At 55.7% G+C, this 20,454-nt stretch overlaps 1 protein-coding gene across 5 annotated transcripts in view; it reads left to right on the top strand.

Annotated features, from left to right (window-relative positions):
* Positions 1 to 20,454, top strand: part of ETS1 (ETS proto-oncogene 1, transcription factor) — a 111,375-nt gene that overhangs the window by 23,283 nt on the left and 67,638 nt on the right. Inside the window, exon 1 of one of the 5 annotated variants that reach the window (XM_071576049.1) lies at positions 18,636 to 18,983. The exons of the other annotated variants lie outside the window; for them this stretch is intronic. Within the exon in view, the coding sequence (XP_071432150.1) occupies positions 18,914 to 18,983 (70 nt within the window). The 5' untranslated portion in view covers positions 18,636 to 18,913. Of the gene's footprint in view, positions 1 to 18,635; positions 18,984 to 20,454 lie in introns of those variants that run through there. 5 annotated transcript variants of the gene reach the window in all.

The following is a 20,454-nucleotide window of genomic DNA, read 5'->3' on the forward strand; positions in this document are numbered from 1 at the left end:
CAGGGCAGAGGGATGGAGGGACAGGGGGACGGAGAGATGGAGAGACAGAGGGATAGAGGGACAGAGGGATGGAAGGGCAGGGGGATGGAGGGACAGAGGAACGGAGGGACAGAGGGACAGATGGATGGAGGGACGGGGAGATGGAGGGACAGGGGGATGGAGGGACAGAGGGACGGAGGGACAGAAGGACAGGGCAGAGGGATGGAGGGACAGGGGAACGGAGAGATGGAGAGACAGAGGGATAGAGGGACAGAGGGATAGAGGGAAAGAGGGATGGAAGGGCAGGGGGATGAAGGGACAGAGGAACGGAGGGACAGAGGGACAGATGGATGGAGGGACGGGGAGATGGAGGGACAGGGGGATGGAGGGACAGAGGGATGGAGAGACAGAGGCACAGGGGGACAGAGGGATGGAGACAGAGGGACGGAGGGACAGAGGGACAGGGCAGAGGGATGGAGGGACAGGGGGATGGAGGGATGGAGAGACAGAGGGATGGAAGGGCAGGGGGATGGAGGGATGGAGGGACAGGGGGACGGGTGCTGCCTCTCCAGCAGCAGGCAGTGCTGAGGAGCCCCTGCGGGTGTCAGGAGAAGGGTTTCCCTATGGAAGAGCCACGGGAGAGTGGCTTGGTGGCCTCCAAATGACCTGAGTGAGGGGTGGGAAAAGCTTGGGATGGAGGGTGGGATTTGCCTGCAGGCTTGTTTTCAGCTCCTGGAAGGAGCTGCCCCATCCTTCAGGAGCTGCCTTTGGAGACCTCTGACCCCCTCCTAGGGGCAGGGCTCCTCTTTTGGAGTTTTTCCTTCCCCTGTGGTGCTGCAAGGGCAGGTTAGGATGGAAAGGCAGGATCTCTGCAACTCCCTGACAGGAAGGTGGAACCAGGTGGGGGTTTGGTGTCTTCGCCCAAGAACAGGTGACAGGACAAGAGAAAACAGTCTCAAGTTGCACCAGACAGGTTTAGGATGGATATTGGGAAAATTTCTTCATGGAAAGTGTGGTCAGGCACTGGCACAACTGCCCAGAGCAGTGGTGGAGTCCCCACTCATGGAGGGGTTTGAGATGAGCTCAGTTGGTTAAAACTTGGCTGTAACGATGCCAAGGTCATGGGTTCAATCCCCTGTGTGGGCCACTGACTGCAGAGTTGGGCTCGATGGTCATTGTGGGTCCCTTCCAGCTCAGAATAGTCTGTGAATCTGTGTGATTCTGTTCAAAGGCTGTGTGGATGTGGCACTTGGGGACGTGGTTGTGGTGGCCTTGGCAGTGCTGGGGGAGTGATTGGACTCAATGATCTTGGAGGGGTTTTCCAGCCTTGGTGATTGTACAATCTACTCTTTAAATCCCTGAAGCCAAGGGTGAGCCTGCAGGAAAAGAGGTTTGGCCTCTCCTCGCTCGTTGGGAACATGCCATTGATTCTGGCAGGGGGGAGTGGAGGGATGCACAACTAAAAAGCAAAATAATCAAGGTCTGGACAGGACTTCCCTTCCTGGAGAGGGAAATGAGGCCACTGGCACAGCACAGGCTGCGTGAGCAGAGGGGGCAAAAACACTGAAGGCATTTGTGCTTCCCAGAGTGCAGATGGGATGGAACAAAAGAAACAGCTCCACCAAAGGGGAGGTTGGATTTCTCAGGAGACTCCTTCTCCTCAACTCATCAGCCAGGATTTTTCAGGAGTCAGAAATGCCTTTCTGCCCTGGTTTGTGTGATTCACTCTCCACATCCGAAGTTCAAGCGGGGCCGGAGGGCACTTGTGTTGGCCAGACTGATGTCAGCATTGAGGTGGAATAGGGAAAAAGGAGGAGATGCCCCAGGGGAGCCTGTTCATGGAAAAATTCTAATTTGGTCAGTTCAGGCATCTCCCAGAAGAGTCTACACTTGGGAGATTTCAGCCCACTTTTACAGGCTCGAGAGGCAGCACTAATTCTGGATGGAAGGCAGGGATGGAAACAAAGCTGGCACCTCAGCCTGCCCTGCCCCAGCTCCTGCCCCACTGCACCCTTGGGGCTCTGCATGTCCTGGGAGACATCTCCAGAGGTGACCAGGCCTTCTCCTCCCCTGCTGTGCCTGCAGCCGCTGCCCCACCCCAGGAGCCCCAGGGCCTCTGTCTCTGGCAGCTCTGGGTGTGTTTCCATCCAGCCAAGCAGCTACTGAATGGAGCAGGAGCACTTTCCCTGCTCTGCAGTAATCACACTGACAGGATAACGAGGCAGCCCAGTAGCCTGCTCTGCCTTCCCCTTGTGCTGGGTGTCAGCTCAGTCCCCAGATCTTCATGAAATACATCTTTTTTTTTTTTTTTAACACTTTTCTCCCTGTTGCTGCCAAAAGTGACAGATCGCCCTGCGGAAATCATCAATATTTTGTCAAAACCACATCCAAATATCCCCCAGCCAAACCTCAGCACTTTCTGGTGCTGGCTGTGCTGATGCACAGACAAATCTCCGTGGGAAATGCCACCAGGGAAGGCAAAGGGAGCAGTGGCTTGGCCTGTTCTGCCTCTCCTGGCTCTGGGAGTCGGGTGTGTGTCCAAGGGGCTGCAGGCACAGGGTGGTTGAACCCAAGAGCTAAATTTGGAGCACTCCTGTGTTTATTTAGGGCTGACTGATGTAAACAGACGTGCTGTGTTGACATGCAGGAGGATGTGCAGTTTATACCACAGGGTCTGTGTGCACAGCAAGCACCGAAATTCCCTCCTTGATTCCAACAGGAGCCACACTCCAAGCTCAGGGAGCTGATTTGGGAGGTCTCACCCATCTGCTCTTGCTTTGTTGGACGTTGCCCTGTCATTCTCCCCCGCTGGTTGCCAGCCCACCTCTGTGTTTGGAGCAGCAGATCCTCCCAGAGCCCCTATGGATAATTCCTATATCCCCCTTCCCAAATCCCTCACAGCACTGCCCTGGGCAGCTCCAGTGGTCTGGGATGGTGGTGGGAGGATTTCCCACTCCACACCCACCTGGAAGGGAGAGGTTTTCTCGGGGCTCTCCCACGCCTGCCAAGTGCCCCCCGACGCTCCCTCCCCGCTGCTGCTGCTCCCTCACTTCATTAGCACCAGAGATGTTTATAAATGGAAGAGATAATATTTTGCGTTTCCAGTTTGGGTTTCCAGGGCAGCCACTTTCTAAAGCACTTAGGAAGTTTAGAGAAGACAGGGTTATATAAACGGTTCTTCCCCCCTGGGCTCTTATTAATCAAGTGGCCTGTGGAGCCATTCCCATCGCTTTGGGCTCAAGGGCAGTGCCTGGGTGAGGGGAGGCAGGCAGGGAACACAAGGCAGCTTTTGCTTGGCTCCTGCCCTTTTTCTGGGAGTTTGGGATGAATGGAGCTCTCAGACCTGGCTGTGGGGTTGGAAAGCAGCCACAGGGTTGAGGAGCTGCTCCCAGGTGATGTTTAAACTGTGTTTTGGGCTTGGCTCTGTCTTAGCCCCTTCTAGGCCTTCTTGTGAGTCTTGCCACATCTTTAGTGATGATTTCCCTGCTCCTGTTGATGTGCCCCTGAAAAATGTGGTCATTTGGTGTAAAACCTTTGTGCTTCCTGAGTGCAGGGCAAATATGATTTTGATAACAAGGTGCAATGAGTTGATCCTTGTGCTTTGCCAATGAAACCCTGTGGACATGTGCAAACACTAATTATCATAGAATCATAGAATGGATTGGGTTGGAAAAGACCTCCGAGATCATCAAGTCCAACCCTTGGTCCAACTCCAGTCCCTTTACCAGATCATGGCACTCAGTGCCACGGCCAAGCTCAGCTGAAAAACCTCCAGGGATGGGGAATCCACCCCCTCTCTGGGCAGCCCATTCCAATCCCTGAGCACTCTCTCTGCAAAGAATTTCTTTCTGCTCTCCACCTTCAATTTCCCCTGGCAGAGCTTGAGCCCATCGTGCCCCCTTGTCCTATTGCTGAGTGCCTGGGAGAAGAGACCAACCCCCACCTGGCCACAACTTCCCTTCAGGGAGTTCCAGACAGTGCTGAGGTCACCTCTGAGCCTCCTCTTCTCCAGCCTGAACACCCCCAGCTCCCTCAGCCTCTCCCCACAGCACTTGTGCTCCAGTCCCTTCTCCAGCCTCGTTGCTCTTCTCCTGACTTGTTGCTGCTACATTCCCTGCTGCATTCCTAAAGCTTCCCAGCATTTTCCCACCCAAGCTGGTACCCAGGATGGCTGTGAGCATCACAGATTTGGAAAACAGGAGCAAGCTTTTCCTGCCATTAGAACAAAACCAAGCTCTGCCTCCTCCTCCATGTCCTTCCTCCCGCTGTCTCCCCCCCAGGAGATGAGGAATGGGGTGTTTCTGTTGTCCTTGGGTGGATGGAGCTCTGTCTGCAGCAACAGGTCCAGCTGTTTCAAGCCTGGAGCTGAAGGTCCACAGGAAATCAGCTCATTAATCTGTTGATTCACCTTCCCAGTTTTCCAGCCACGCTCTCTCAGTGTGAAAATAATGATTTAAATATCCAAGGGGGGAAAATAACCATTTCAAGGGAGTAAAGGGGATATTTGCAACTCTTGCTGACTGGAGCCTTGACAGAAGGAAACTGTGTTTCTTCTGGGTCTTGGGAGAGTGTGAGAGAAGGTGTTGGACATCTGGAGTGGTTTTGCAGTTCCATGATGTTGTGCTGTAGAACCAGGGTGGGACGAGGGAGAGAAAATGCCCTCCTGGCTTTTGGCTGGAGCTGGGGCAGGGTGGGTGTTCAGGAGAGCCCTGTCCACCTCCTCCAGGGGTGGATGGAGGTTGTGGTGGCCTCCAGCCACCCCAAAGCACATCCCAGGACGTTGCAAACCTTGCCTGATGAACCTGAAAGATCTTCCCTGGCTTGCCAGAACTCAATTTCAGACTGAAGGAGGCTCCAAGCACCAGAGATCATTTTGTTTCATCTCACAGAACACAAATCAGCTTCCCACCTCAAAAGGCAGATTCCTTCCAGCTCTTCCTCATCCCTGACCTTCCCCTCCCAAAGAAACTTCCTGGAAGAGGTGAATTAACTGGGTGAAAAGAGTTTGTTAACACATTACTTTTAATAGGCTTTTTATTTTTTCCATTTTGCAATTCCTTCCCATATTAAAAGTGCAAAAATAGAAAGTTTTAGCTCTGGTTGAATGACACAACATTTTCCTTGTTTATTTTTTTCACTGTTTTAACCCAATGAGAAGTGTGGGAACTCAAAAAAAAACCAACAACACATTGGTTTGAATCGACCCAGAACGTATTTAGAAAAAATATTTGCATCTGCTTTTTTTCCTCCAGCTACCAGCAAAGCATGAAAAATAATAAATAAATCAGCTGTTTACACAAGTTTTGCTGCAGGCAGTGGGGAAGCAGATAGGGAAGCAAAGCAGTTTGTGTGCTGAACTCTCTTGGACCTCAGGATCTCTGTTAAACAGCTTTCTGACAACTGGACAAGGGGGAGTGGCTTCAGACTGAAAGAGGGTGGGTTTAGATGGGATGTTGGGAAGGAATCCTGCCCTGTGAGGGTGGGCAGGCCCTGGCACAGGTGCCCAGAGAAGCTGTGGCTGCCCCATCCCTGGGAGTGTCCAAACCCAGGTTGGGCAGGGCTTGGAGCACCCTGGGCTGGTGGGAGGTCCCTCTGCCCATGGCAGGGGGTGGAATGGGATGGCCCTTGATGTCCCTTCCCTTGGAGCAACCTGGGCTGGTGGGAGGTGTCCCTGCCCATGGCAGGAGGTGGGATGAGATGGCCCTTGATATCCCTTCCCTTGGAGCAACCTGGGCTGGTGGGAGGTGTCCCTGCCCATGGCAGGGCATGGGATGAGATGGTCCTTGATGTCCCTTCCCTTGGAGCAACCTGGGCTGGTGGGAGGTGTCCCTGCCCATGGCAGAGGGTGGGATGAGATGGTCCTTGATGTCCCTTCCCTTGGAGCAACCTGGGCTGGTGGGAGGTGCCCCAGCCCATGGCAAAGGGTGGGATGAGATGGTCCTTGATGTCCCTTCCCTTGGAGCACCCTGGGCTGGTGGGAGGTCCCTCTGCCCATGGCAGGGGGTGGAATGGGATGGCCCTTGATGTCCCTTCCCTTGGAGCACCCTGGGCTGGTGGGAGGTCCCTCTGCCCATGGCAGGGGGTGGGATGAGATGGTCCTTGATGTCCCTTCCCTTGGAGCACCCTGGGCTGGTGGAAGGTCCCTCTGCCCATGGCAGGGGGTGGGATGAGATGGCCCTTGATGTCCCTTCCCTTGGAGCACCCTGGGCTGGTGGGAGGTGTCCCTGCCCATGGCAGGGGGTGGGATGAGATGGCCCTTGATGTCCCTTCCCTTGGAGCACCCTGGGCTGGTGGGAGGTGTCCCTGCCCATGGCAGGGGGTGGAATGGGATGGCCCTTGATGTCCCTTCCCTTGGAGCAACCTGGGCTGGTGGGAGGTCCCTCTGCCCATGGCACAGGGTGGGATGAGATTGCCCTTGATGTCGCTTCCCTTGGAGCACCCTGGGCTGGTGGAAGGTGTCCCTCTGCCCATGGCAGGGGGTGGGATGAGATGGCCCTTGATGTCCCTTCCCTTGGAGCACCCTGGGCTGGTGGGAGGTCCCTCTGCCCATGGCAGGGGGTGGAATGGGATGGCCCTTGATGTCCCTTCCCTTGGAGCACCCTGGGCTGGTGGGAGGTCCCTCTGCCCATGGCAGGGGGTGGAATGGGATGGCCCTTGATGTCCCTTCCCTTGGAGCACCCTGGGCTGGTGGGAGGTCCCTCTGCCCATGGCAGGGGATGGAATGGGATGGCCCTTGATGTCCCTTCCCTTGGAGCACCCTGGGCTGGTGGGAGGTGTCCCTGCCCATGGCAGAGGGTGTAAGGAGATGGGCTTTAAGGCCCTTTCCAACCCAACCCCTTCTGGGATTCTGTGATTAAAACCCCCGAAATAAGTGGTGAGGATGCTCTTGGCTGGCCAGGGCTGCCCAAAGCCCCTCAGGAGCCGCAGTTCCCTGCAGACCAGCTGTCTCTCTCCCATTCACACCAGCGAGGATTTAGGAGCAGGGCGAGCTAATCAGGAGACCCTCATGGGGAGAGAGGCGTGTTATTTAATTAGCTTCACAATGGACTGACTGGGAGGCACGTGGTGGCTCTAATGGAAGGAGATAGATGTCCTTTTAGCCGGGCTAATTGTTGGGAAATAGCGGGGGCTTTGTTCAGCCCCAGCATGTGGCCTGTGATCTCGCAGAGCCCAAGGGCTGCCCGCTTATAATTTTAGACAGATCTATTCAATCCTGCCCTGCCGAGCGGGGCCGAACAAGACGGGCATTGTTGCGGAGCCAGGAGCGGCGGCCAAGAAAACCACCCCGAAAAACCCAAACACGTGTAGGGAGGAATATTTCTCTGCCGTTTATCCACTATCAGCCCGTGCTGCCAAGTGCAGACAATTGTAGGAGAGGAGTTTTCCAGCGCCGCTTTTTCCTCTTTGAGACACGTTCGCAGGCGGGTCCTTCATCCCAGGAGTGATGCTGAGGGGGTGTCTCTGCTGGGAGAGGGCGGCTCCAGGGCTTTAACTGAGTGTGTGGATCTCATCCCGTAATTCCCATGCTCTGGGCATGGTGTACATGGAATAATCGTGTCCATCACTGAGGTATCTCCACAGACTGGCTGAATGCACCTGTCTCTTCACTGTGAAGCCAAGATCCCTCCATCCCAAACCACTGTTCCTCTTGGATCGGTGTTTGTGCCTCTCAGGGACAACATGGCATGGAAATCTCAGTCTTTCTTCCCCCTTCAATCCCTCTCTGGAGAAACCCTGTGACAGTCCTCAGCCCCCGAGCTTTTCCTTCAGGACTGCTGAACTCCCAGCTCCTTGTGAAGTGAGAAAATGTCATTGCATTAAAAAAGAGGGATGAAGGCACAGAAGTTTGTAAGAGGCCATGTGGAAATACTGATCAGGAATTAAACTTCCATCACTTGAACCCCTCTGTCCTGGCCCAGAGTTAACCTGGGGGTCAGTGGAGTTCAGTGTTTTATTTTCCTCTGCTGATCACTCCCAACTGGCTGTGAGCAAGGGGGTTTTCCTGCTGGCTGCCACTTCCCAGGCTGTGGATTTGTGTACTTGAGGTTGGAGCTGGACTGACCATCCTCAGGAGGTGCTTGTGTGACTCCTGGCACCCTCATGGCAGTGAAATGTGGCTGTCACTTGGTATTTGGTGAAGCAGTGGGTCTTGTTTTTGTGGTGGTGGGTTTTTGGAAGATGAAAAGAGCAGATGAATGTCAGTGATTACAGTTTAACTGACCAGGAGATCATTTATTAGCAATGATCCCGTTGCCTCTCCTTTGTAATCCCTCCCTTTGTCCCAGCAATTGGACAAGGGGGCACGATGGGCTCAAGCTCTGCCAGGGGAAATTAGAGAGCAGAAAGAAATTCTTTGCAGAGAGAGTGCTCAGGGATTGGAATGGGCTGCCCAGAGAGGGGGTGGAGAGGTTGGACATGGCACTGAGTGAGAATCCACCACGTCCTGATCCAACCACATCTTGATCCAACCCCACTGTGATCACCAGCCCATGGCACTCCGTGATGATCACAGTGGGGTTGGATCAAGGGTTGGATTGATGATCTCAGAGGTCTCTTCCAACCCAGCTGATTCTGTGATCTGTGATCCCTTCAGCACAGCTTTCTGTCCTGTTTTCCCTGGCTGTTGGACACACAGGCCACTGAAGCACCTTCAGAGGGCACTACCTGGGCTCCTCTGCAGTGCTGAGGTGCAAAGGAGGGTGTGGATGTCTCCAGAACTCTGCATGTGACAGGCCTTGCTTGGCCACCCCCTGAGTGAAGGGAAGTTGTGGCCGGGTGGGGTTGGCCTCTTCTCCCAGGCACTCAGCAATAGGACAAGGGGGCACGATGGGCTCAAACTCTGCCAGGGGAAATTGAAGTTGGAGAGCAGAAAGAAATTCTTTGCAGAGAGAGTGCTCAGGGATTGGAATGGGCTGCCCAGAGAGGGGGTGGATTCCCCATCCCTGGAGGTTTTTCAGCTGAGCTTGGCCGTGGCACTGAGTGCCATGATCTGGTAAAGGGACTGGAGTTGGACCAAGGGTTGGACTTGATGGTCTCAGAGGTCTTTTCCAACACAATCCATTCTTTGATTTTATGGTTGTGGCACTGAGTGAGAATCCACCACTTCTTGATCCAACCTCACTGTGATCACCAGCCCAGGGCACTCTGTGCCCTGGGCTGGTGATCACAGTGGGGTTGGATCAAGGGTTGGACTTGATGATCTTGGAGGGCTTTTCCAACCCAATCCATTCTATGATTCTGTAATTCTATGATCTCCAGGACCATCAGAAATGGGTTCAGGAACTGGAGATCAGTGAATGCCAAGGGTGCAGTGGCCAGCAGAAATGTGCTGCTTAAATCTGCATTTGTTTGTGCTAAGAAGGAGCCTGAGAGAGAGATCTGAGCCCAGAGAGACCTGAGCAAAGGCGAGAGGTCCTCCAGGTGAGGTTTGATGGGGACCACCTCTACATGCTCAGGGTAATCATGAATAGCAAGAGTTAAACAGCAAAAATCCTCAGGATATATTTACCAAGAGCTCAGTGCTGTTACTTGAGGGGAGAAGGAAAATGTATGGAGAGCAAACAGTGTTGCAGAACAGCTTAAGAGGATTTTCAATCCAGCTCCTTCTTCCAGCTGGGAAACAAGTGAGTGGCAGCAATCCCAGCAATGAAATTCAAGGCAGAGTTACATTGCTGGAGCCCAGAGCAGGTAATCAGGTTGTGGACCAGCATGGGACCTCTGGGAAACCAGTAGCAGGAGGCATTTGACGCTCAGGCAGCTTGTGAGACGTGATTGAGGTGCCCACGGCGTGGATGGGGCCGGGGCTCCGTGTGGGGATGTGTGTGCTGGAGCCCTGACCCCTGGCTGGCCACAAAGCTGCTTTTGTGAGCCATCTCTGCTGGGAAGTTAATGAGAGCAGGAGCCAGCGAGGCTCGGAGGCGGCTTCCTGGAGGGCAATCAGAGGAGGGTATTGTGGTGATGGCTCCGGGCTGAGCCGGGCCTGAAACTGCATCTCCAGCGGGAACAGAAACCGGCTTTTCATGCACCAGCCCCGAGGATGGGCCATTCCGTGACTCCAGCCCTGGGGACGGAGCAGAGAGAGGACCCCATGGGGCCACAGCCGGGCACTCAGCAATAGGACAAGGGGGCACGATGGGCTCAAGCTCTGCCAGGGGAAATTGAAGTTGGAGGGCAGAAAGAAATTCTTTGCAGAGAGAGTGCTCAGGGATTGGAATGGGCTGCCCAGAGAGGGGGTGGATTCCCCATCCCTGGAGGTTTTTCAGCTGAGCTTGGCCGTGGCACTGAGTGTAAAGGTAAAGGGCCTGGAGTTGGACCAAGGGTTGGACTTGATGATCTCAGAGGTCTTTTCCAACCCAATCCATTCTATGATTCTGTGATTCTGTGTGGGTCATGGAGGAGCCAACGCTCTGGGGATGATCCTCCCAAACGCTGGCTCTCAGAGCAGCCTGTGATGGTCCTCCCAAACACTCTCAGAGCAGCCTGTCATGGTCCTCCCAAATGCTGGCTCTCAGAGCAGCCTCTGATGGTCCTCCCAAACACTCTCAGAGCAGCCTATGATGGTCCTCCCAAACGCTGGCTCTCAGAGCAGCCTGTGATGGTCCCCACAAACACTCTCAGAGCAGCCTGTGATGGTCCCCACAAACGCTGGCAGAGCAGCCTGTGATGGTCCCCACAAACGCTGGCAGAGCAGCCTGTGATGGTCCTCACAAACACTGGCTCTCAGAGCAGTTTGTGATGGTCCCCACAAATGCTGGCAGAGCAGCCTGTGATGGTCCCCACAAACGCTCTCAGAGCAGCCTGTGATGGTCCTCCCAAACGCTCTCAGAGCAACCTGTGATGGTCCTCCCAAACGCTCTCAGAGCAGCCTGGCTCACCACAGCAGGGGGGCACACGTGGGACCTGCTGACTAACCAGCTCTGGTTCCATGCCCATGTTTCCACGCTGGAGTCACCAGGACTAACCCAGCCTCCTCCTACCAGCGTAAAACAACTGACTCAAACACTTCCCAGCTCTCGCGGCGCTTGAAAGGATTTCTCGTATCATTTTAAATTCCAGGAAAGGTATCTCCCCGGAGAATGGCCGTGGCAGCTGCCTGCTCTTTCCTCTCATTGCAGAGGGCCACCTCCACACCCAGGGCCACCTCCCTGCTCTTTCCTTTCTTGGACTGGTGGCTGCTGCTCTTTCCAACAATGTCCCCCTTACGATAAATCCTTTCATGTCTCCGTTTCTCCCTGGAATTGCAGGACACTTTTTTTTCCCCTTCCCCTTTGCTCCTGATTTTTGTCTCATGCCCTCTGGATATTGTTTACTTGACAAAACATCAAACCCAGTCCCTGGCTGCCTGCGGTCATTAAAAATCCCATGGCAGTTTTGGGGAAGGCTCCAATCTGGCTAATTACGTTCTGCCATAAATATCCCCCTGCAGTTTTAATTGGATATGGTGTTCTTCATTTCCTGGCCATTACAGCCGGGTGGATGCTCCACGTTATTGCGTGGCCGTTGTGTTTCCCCCCAGACGTGGCTGTGTTTTGGTCGAAGAGGTGCTTGGAAAAGCTTCTCCAGAGCAGGAGTTACACCCAATTCCTGCTGGAATGAGAATGGGCAAATCCGAGGGAGAGGAGACTGTCCCAGCTCCATAACATCTGAAGGAGAGCCAGCAGCTGCCCTGGGCTGGGGTAGGAGTGAATTTGGCCCTGGCAAAGGGGAAGAGCCAGCCCAGAAATCCCGGCAAAGGCTGTGCTCTGTAACACCTTTCCTCAATGCTAAAGGAATAATAATTATTATTATTCTTTTAACCCGAGGTTAGTCAGCGTCCCTGGGAACAATGTGGCATTACTGCCCGTCCTTTCTTTGCTCCCAAGCGCTGAAAAACAGCCGGGCTGCATTGTGGAGGGAGGGCAGATGGTTATCTCCCATCTTTTGGCCACGTTAATGGCAGGAGGGCTGTTCTCCACAGCCCGGCATCCTCCCTCCACAGCACAGAGCCCCGGTAGGTACTAACATGGAATAACCAGAATGGAAAAGGAGGGTGAGACTTGGATGTAGAAGAGGAAAGATTTTTCTAAAGCCTGTGAGCAGCAAATAGGAACCAGTTGCTGAGGCAAAGTCATGTTTGGCAGGTCTTGGACTCAAAACGGTCACATCCCAGCTGAAGAAACTAATCAATGGATTCCTTCCATGCCTTCTGCGAACACTGAGCCATTGAGCGGCTCAGCTGGAGCTCAGAGCCAGGGCTTTCATGTTGCAGGCTCTGAAGTGAGCACAAATTAAGGCGGCTGCTGGGACGGAGTCGGGTTCGAAGGAGAGATTCAGCCGGCCTGGGAGGAAACCTCTGCCCGCAGCCACTCCGTTCCTTTCCTCCACTTTGGGGGGTGTTGCCCCGGTGCTGCTTTTGGAAGCATTTGGAGTTTCTCTGCTGTGAAATGCGCCGGCAAAATGAAATTCTGGGGAGTATGAGTGGGGCTGAGGCAAAGCCCAAAGCTCCATCCCAGCCCTGCTGTGATGGTTTAGTGCCATCGGCTTTGCGGATCAGGGCTGAGCTGGAATGCCAAAAGCGTGTGGATGTTTCCTAACAAAAAACACACAGGCTGTAAGAAAGATCTTTATTGAAGCTTCTGAAATGGTCCAGAAGAGAAGCAGCCCCAGTACAGGTGCACTGGAGTTCAGCCAGTCCCTGAGACCGTAACATTTGCAGGAGAGGCCGAGCCAAAAGTCTCTGCCCACGGGAGCAAGGCTGGAGCAGGGACCCCGCGGGGCACCCACTGCCCCCTCTGCTCTTTAATCCCTGCCCAGCCCTGCCCAGCAGAGCCTTCTGCTTTGTCACATCAGCAAAAGTGCCGAGAAATGGGGGTATGAACTCATTGTGCCTCCTCTCCTGTTTGGGCTGGGGGTGTGGTCTGTGCGGGTTCTGAGAGCGGGGAATTATCGACCCGGGGGGACAGCGGGGCACTGCCACATGGGGACAACGGGGCACTGTCACATGGGGGACAGCGGGGCACTGTCACATGGGGGTCTGTGGGGCACTGCTACATGGGGGTCTGTGGGGCACTGCCACATGGGCGACAGCGGGGCACTGCCACATGGGGGTCTGTGGGGCACTGTCACACGGGGGACAGCGGGGCACTGCCACATGGGGGACAGCGGGGCACTGCCACATGGGGGTCTGTGGGGCACTGCCACATGGGGGACAGCGGGGCACTGCCACATGGGGGACAGCGGGGCACTGTCACATGGGGGACAGCGGGGCACTGCCACACGGGGGACAGCGGGGCACTGCCACACGGGGGTCTGCGGGGCACTGTCACATGGGGGACAGCGGGGCACTGCCACATGGGGGACAGCGGGGCACTGCCACACGGGGGTCTGCGGGGCACTGCCACATGGGCGACAGCGGGGCACTGCCACATGGGGGTCTGTGGGGCACTGCCACACGGGGGACAGCGGGGCACTGTCACACGAGGACAGCGGGGCACTGCCACACGGGGGACAACGGGGCACTGCCACACGGGGGACAGCGGGGCACTGTCACGCGAGGACAGCGGGGCACTGCCACACGGGGGACAGCGGGGCACTGCCACACGGGGGACAGCGGGGCACTGTCACACGAGGACAGCGGGGCACTGCCACACGGGGGTCTGCGGGGCACTGCCACATGGGCGACAGCGGGGCACTGCCACATGGGGGTCTGTGGGGCACTATCACATGGGGGACAGCGGGGCACTATCACATGGGGGACAGCGGGGCACTGCCACATGGGGGTCTGTGGGGCACTGCCACATGGGGGACAGCGGGGCACTGCCACATGGGGGACAGCGGGGCACTGTCACATGGGGGACAGCGGGGCACTGCCACATGGGCGACAGCGGGGCACTGCCACACAGGGGACAGCGGGGCGGGGACAGCGGGGCACTGTCACACGAGGACAGCGGGGCACTGCCACACGGGGGACAGCGGGGCACTGTCACACGAGGACAGCGGGGCACTGCCACACAGGGGACAGCGGGGCACTGCCACATGGGGGACAGCGGGGCACTGCCACACAGGGGACAGCGGGGCACTGCCACATGGGGGTCTGTGGGGCACTGCCACATGGGGGACAGCGGGGCACTGCCACATGGAGGACAGCGGGGCACTGTCACACGGGGACAGCGGGGCACTGTCACATGGGGGTCTGTGGGGCACTGTCACATGGGCGACAGCGGGGCACTGCCACACGGGGGTCTGCGGGGCACTGCCACATGGGGGACAGCGGGGCACTGCCACACGGGGGTCTGTGGGGCACTGTCACATGGGGGACAGCAGGGCACTGCCACACGGGGGTCTGCGGGGCACTGTCACACGGGGGTCTGTGGGGCACTGCCACACGGGGGTCTGCGGGGCACTGTCACATGGGGGTCTGCGGGGCACTGTCACACGGGGGTCTGTGGGGCACTGCCACACGGGGGTCTGTGGGGCACTGTCACATGGGGGACAGCGGGGCACTGCCGCATGGGGGTCTGTGGGGCACTGCCACATGGGCGACAGCGGGGCACTGCCACACGGGGGGACCGCGGGTGCCTTCTGAGGGTTCTGCGGCATGAACTGGCACCATGAGCCAGCACGGGCACACTGACACACTGACACTCACACTGACACACACACTGACACACACACTGATGCACTCACACACTAACACACACACACACACACTGACACACTGACACACTGACACACTGACACACTGACACACACACACTGACAACTGACACACTGACACTAACACTGACACACACACTGACACACACTGATGCACTAACACTAACACACACACACACACACTGACACACCGACACACTGACACTCACACTGACACACACACACTGACAACTGACACACTGACACACTGACACACACACTAACACACACACACAGACACACTGACACTCACACTGACACACACACTGATGCACTTACACACACACACTGACACACTGACACACACCGACACACTGACGCTCACACTGACACACTGACACACTAACACTGATACACTGACACACTAACACTGACACACTAACATATTGACACTGACAATGACACACTGACACACATGGACACACTGACACTGACACACTGACACACAGATACACTGACACACATGGACACACTGACACTGACACACAGATACACTGACACACTGACACACTAACATATTGACACTGACAATGACACACTGACACACATGGACACACTGACACTGACACACTGATACACTGACACATAGACACTGACACACTGACACACTGATACACTGACACACATGGACACACTGACACTGACACACAGATACACTGACACACTGACACACTAACATATTGACACTGACAATGACACACTGACACACATGGACACACTGACACTGACACACTGATACACTGACACACTGACACTGACACACTGACACTGACACACAGATACACTGATACACTGACACACATGGACACACTGACACTGACACACTAATATACTGACACACTGACACACATGGACACACTGACACTGACACACAGATACACTGACACACTGACACTGACACACTAACATATTGACACTGACACACTGACACACAGATACACTGACACACATGGACACACTGACACTGACACAGAGATACACTGACACACTGACGCACTAACATATTGACACTGACAATGACACACTGACACACATGGACACACTGACACTGACACACTGATACACTGACACACTGACACTGACACACTGACACTGACACACTGACACACATGGACACACTGACACTGACACACTGATACACTGACACACTGACACTGACACACTGACACTGACACACTGATACATTGATACACTGACACACATGGACACACTGACACTGACACACTAATATACTGACACACTGACACACATGGACACACTGACACACATGGACACACTGACACTGACACACTGATACACTGACACACTGACACACATGGACACACTGACACTGACACACTGATACACTGACACACTGACACACATGGACACACTGACACTGACACACTAATATACTGACACACTGACACACTGACACTGACACACTGATACACTGACACACTGACACACATGGACACACTGACACTGACACACTGATACACTGACACACTGACACACATGGACACACTGACACTGACACACTAATATACTGACACACTGACACACTGACACTGACACACTGATACACTGACACACTGACACACATGGACACACTGACACTGACACACTGATACACTGACACACTGACACACATGGACACACTGACACTGACACACTAATATACTGACACACTGACACACTGACACTGACACACTGATACACTGACACACTGACACACAGATACACTGACACACTGATGCACTGATGCACTCACACACACAGTCACACACATATACTCACTGACACTGACACACATTGATGCAGTCATGCACTCACACACACTCACACAGTCACACTCACATACATTCCCACACTGACACACACACACACTGATGCACTCACACACACACTGATACACTCACACACTGACACACACACACACAAACACACACTGACACACTCACAGACACTCTGACACACTGACACACAGTCACACACACACACAAACACACACTGACACACTCACAGACACTCTGACACACTGACACACACACACACACACACAAACACACACTGACACATTCAGACACTCTGACACACTGACACACACACACACACTGACACACTCACAGACACTGACACACTCACACACTGACACACGCACTCACACACACATTTACACACACACGTTCCCACCCTCTCCGTCCATGGGATCACTGCCCAGCCGAGGGTAGTAAGGGAGATTGTTGGGCTGTGATAAGTGCATCAGGTTTCTCTCTTCCCAAGCCTGCTCTGAAATGCTCAGAGAACAGACAGAAAAGCAGCTGTTTTTCCTGAACTCCCCTTTGAGTTTCAGCTGGAAATGTTCTACTAAATCTCCTCTCTATAGTTTCTTCCTTCATTGCTGTACAGGGAAGAGAGGAAAGAAACTCAAACTGAGGGCAGGTGCAAGCACTTTATCCTGTATGGGAGAGGCAATAGGGACCACATTTTATCCCTGCAGCCATTCTCTTTTCACTTTCGGATTTCCAGGTTCATTCCTGTGGTAGGTTTCAAACCACCAGCAGAGCTTTCAATCCCTGTGCCCTGTCTGAGCACGGCTCAGGTTCTTCAAAGCCCACAGGAACCAGTGGAGGGAGTTTATATATGAACTGCTGATCCCACTCCACTGCTGCAGGAATAGGTTGTCCAGAACTGAGCTTGCAAGTAAATTGAAAACACGATTGCCTGTAAGATTGGAAATGTGAGAGGTTGTCCTTGGGAGAGCTGCCTGGGAGATGAACTTTGGGCAGGAACTCACAGCCTGCCCGGCTTTGCCAGGCCAGCCCCAACCTTCCTGCTGGCTGTGTCTTGAACTCTCTGCCTCGCTGAAACCTTTTGTGCAGCCACCATCAGGCTCTCTACGTCTGGCCCCGACACCTCGCAGCTTCTTTCAGTTACACAAACTTTCCTTCTATAAATACGCCCGGGGCGGCTGAGAAAGGCGCGGCTGCAGGAGCTCGAGATGCTCCGAGTGCAGCCTTTGCATCTGCAGCTCATCCTCAGCCGTTGGGAGCTTTGGGGGGTGTTTGCAGGCAGGACCCTGCTCCATCCCAAGGCTTGGCTGGTCACCTTGTTGAACCCCAGTGTCTGGCTCACAGGCGCTCGTGTGTTCCTTTGAGCCCAGCTTTGATCAGAGCAGCCCGGGCTGTTAAAGACTTTCGGAGTGAGAGAACCACAAGAGCTGGTTGCTAATGACTTTTTTTTTTCTGTACCGGTAAGTTGACATCTGTGAGTCATAATCTCCCTTCTGCTCTGCCGTTTGTGGTCTGAAGTTTGTGCTACCTAAATACAATAAAACATATTTTGTGTGAAAACCGATATTCTTCTGATAACTTCGTGCCATGCTGGCACAATACTCATCTTGCATCTCTAAGATGCTTCTTATCCAGTCAGTTCTCAAACCTTTTCGGGCTCTCACCTGTACAAAGCAGGCCTGAGAACCCGCTGACACACGATGTGCACACACACTCTGCCCTGGCCGTGCCCTCACCCTCGGATGTGTTTGCGGGTGGGAGAGGATCAGGCTGCTCCAAGCGGGATGATGGGAATGTGAAGGGGTGATGGGAATGTTAGCGGGGTGATGGAGGCGTGAAGGGGCGATGGGAGCACGAATGGGTGAGCGGGAGAGGCAGCTGTTCGTGTCGAGACAGGCAGGGTGAAGACAACTGGCGTGGTTTCAAGAACCATCGGTTTTGGACAGGCTGCTGCGGCTCCAGCCCAGGGCTGTCTGCAGCCAGCGGCATTTTTATTCCGGTGCTGACTCTTTTCCCGTCCTGTTCTGGGGACTGGGCTGCGAGCAGAGGTTGGGGCTCTGCATCCCTCGGCCCCCGCGATGCCGCAGCAGCTCCAGCTCCGCTCCCCGCACCCCCGGGGGCCGGGGCCGCCTCCGGGGCGGGGCGGGCGGGCCGTGGCGGTCCCTCCCGCCGCTGTCACCGCCCGGGGCCGGCCCCTCGCCCTGCCCTCGGCGGCTCAGCCCGGCCGGGGCGGCGGCGGCGGGCGAGGCGGAGCGGAGCGGAGCGGAGCACAGCGGGGAGAGCAGCCGGGAGAGCAGCGAGGGAGCGCGGGAGGAAGGAAGGAGGAGGAGGAGGAAGAACAGGAGGAGGAGGAGGAGGAGGAAGAGCAGCGGGAGGAGGGAGGCAGGCGCCGGCCGCGCTGCCCCGGGCGCTCCGCTCCGCGCTCGGCGGGGCTCAGCCGCCGCCCCCCGCTCCCGGCGCGACGCCCCCGCGGCGCTGCCCCAGCCATGAAGGCGGCGGTGGATCTGACCATCATCAAGACGGAGAAGGTGGACATCGAGCTCTTCCCGTCCCCCGGTGAGCGCCCTGCCCGCGTCCCGCTCTCGGGCAGCCCCGCGGAGCCCTGTCCAGCCTTGGTCCCCCTTCCCGCAGCCGTGTCCCCCTTCCCGCAGCCGTGTCCCCCTGCCCGCAGCCTTGTTCCCTCTCCCCTGTCGTGTCCTCCTGTCCAACCTTGTCCCCCTGTCCAGCCGTGTCCCCCTTCCCTCCGCCGTGTCCCTCTGCCCAACCTTGTCCCCCTGTCCAGCCGTGTCCCCCTTCCCTCCGCCGTGTCCCCCTTCCCGCAGCCTTGTCCCCCTTCCCTCCGCCGTGTCCCTCTGCCCAACCTTGTCCCCCTGTCCAGCCGTGTCCCCCGTCCCGCAGCCGTGTCCCTCTGCCCACAGCCTTGTCCGACACCCCTTCCCGCAGCCAGGATCTCGTTGCCCCGTGCGGGGATGTTTGGCGGGTGGGGTTGGGGTGGTGTTTTTGGGGGATTCTCCTTTGGATGGGAACACGCAGCGCACCCCCAGGTCGCATCCGAGCGGCGCCCGCCCGGACTCTGCCGCGCAGCCCAAGGCGAATTTACTTTCCGAGCGCTTTTATGACTTTCCATCCCCCTCCTTCTCTTAAAAAGCATCCCGCCGCCCCTCCAGCCTCTTCTCCTCGTGCTCCTGGCATCCTGGCCGGGCTGTAGGCGAGCCCCTGGGGCTGGGAGGCAGGAGAGATGCGCTCCGCGGGTCGCCCCCCTGTTCCCGAGCGCATCCTTAACCGGGCTGTGCGTTCCCCCCATCGCTCGCTGGAAATGACTCGTGTGGTCCAAGCACTCCCGGTGTTTGGGAAACGCAGCTCGAGCGGGAACTCCTCTGGATTTAGCGCGTTTAAACTGGGAAAACCCGCCGCTTTGATTTTATTTTCCTCTCTCTGGAGTTGGAGAAATGGGTGGAGGAAGGGTGCAGAAAGCAACATGTTACTGAAGTGAGGCGTGAAGGGTTTTTTTGTGTTGTAGCGTTAAGTTCAGCTGCTGCTGGCTGTGGTTTGTGCTCAGAGTCGAGCCTTTCCCATAATAAGGGCTGCTGTTCGCATACTGATGTCTGACTGCTTGCTGACCCCACGCACTCAGCTGGGCGCTGCCTTGCCCAGGCGAGGTAGAGGATGGAGCTTGGAGGGTAAAAAACTTCTTATTCTGTGTAAAACGAGTCCTGTTGCTTCATCTCTCCGTGCTGTAACTCCCACTGCGCCGGGCTGGGGCTTTGCTGGGGTTTGTGCAGCGCCGGTGCGGTGAAGAAAATCAAATCAAAGACAGAGTTGGGCGTTTCTTTGCCAGTTTGGGAGTTTCTAGGAAACCCAGAAAGGAGGCACAGCTCCTGCCAGGCAATGGGATTTCAGGCTGGCTGTGGAAATAAAATGACAGCTGAGTGCTGGAGCACACAAATTAAAGAGATGTCGGTGCATCAGCTTGGCTGCAGAGAGCTCCAGCATTGGGGATCTGCCATCCATGGGCTGTGTGGTGTCT

Source organism: Pithys albifrons, chromosome 23, assembly GCF_047495875.1.
Source record: "Pithys albifrons albifrons isolate INPA30051 chromosome 23, PitAlb_v1, whole genome shotgun sequence".
In the NCBI taxonomy this organism is placed as follows: domain Eukaryota; kingdom Metazoa; phylum Chordata; class Aves; order Passeriformes; family Thamnophilidae; genus Pithys; species Pithys albifrons.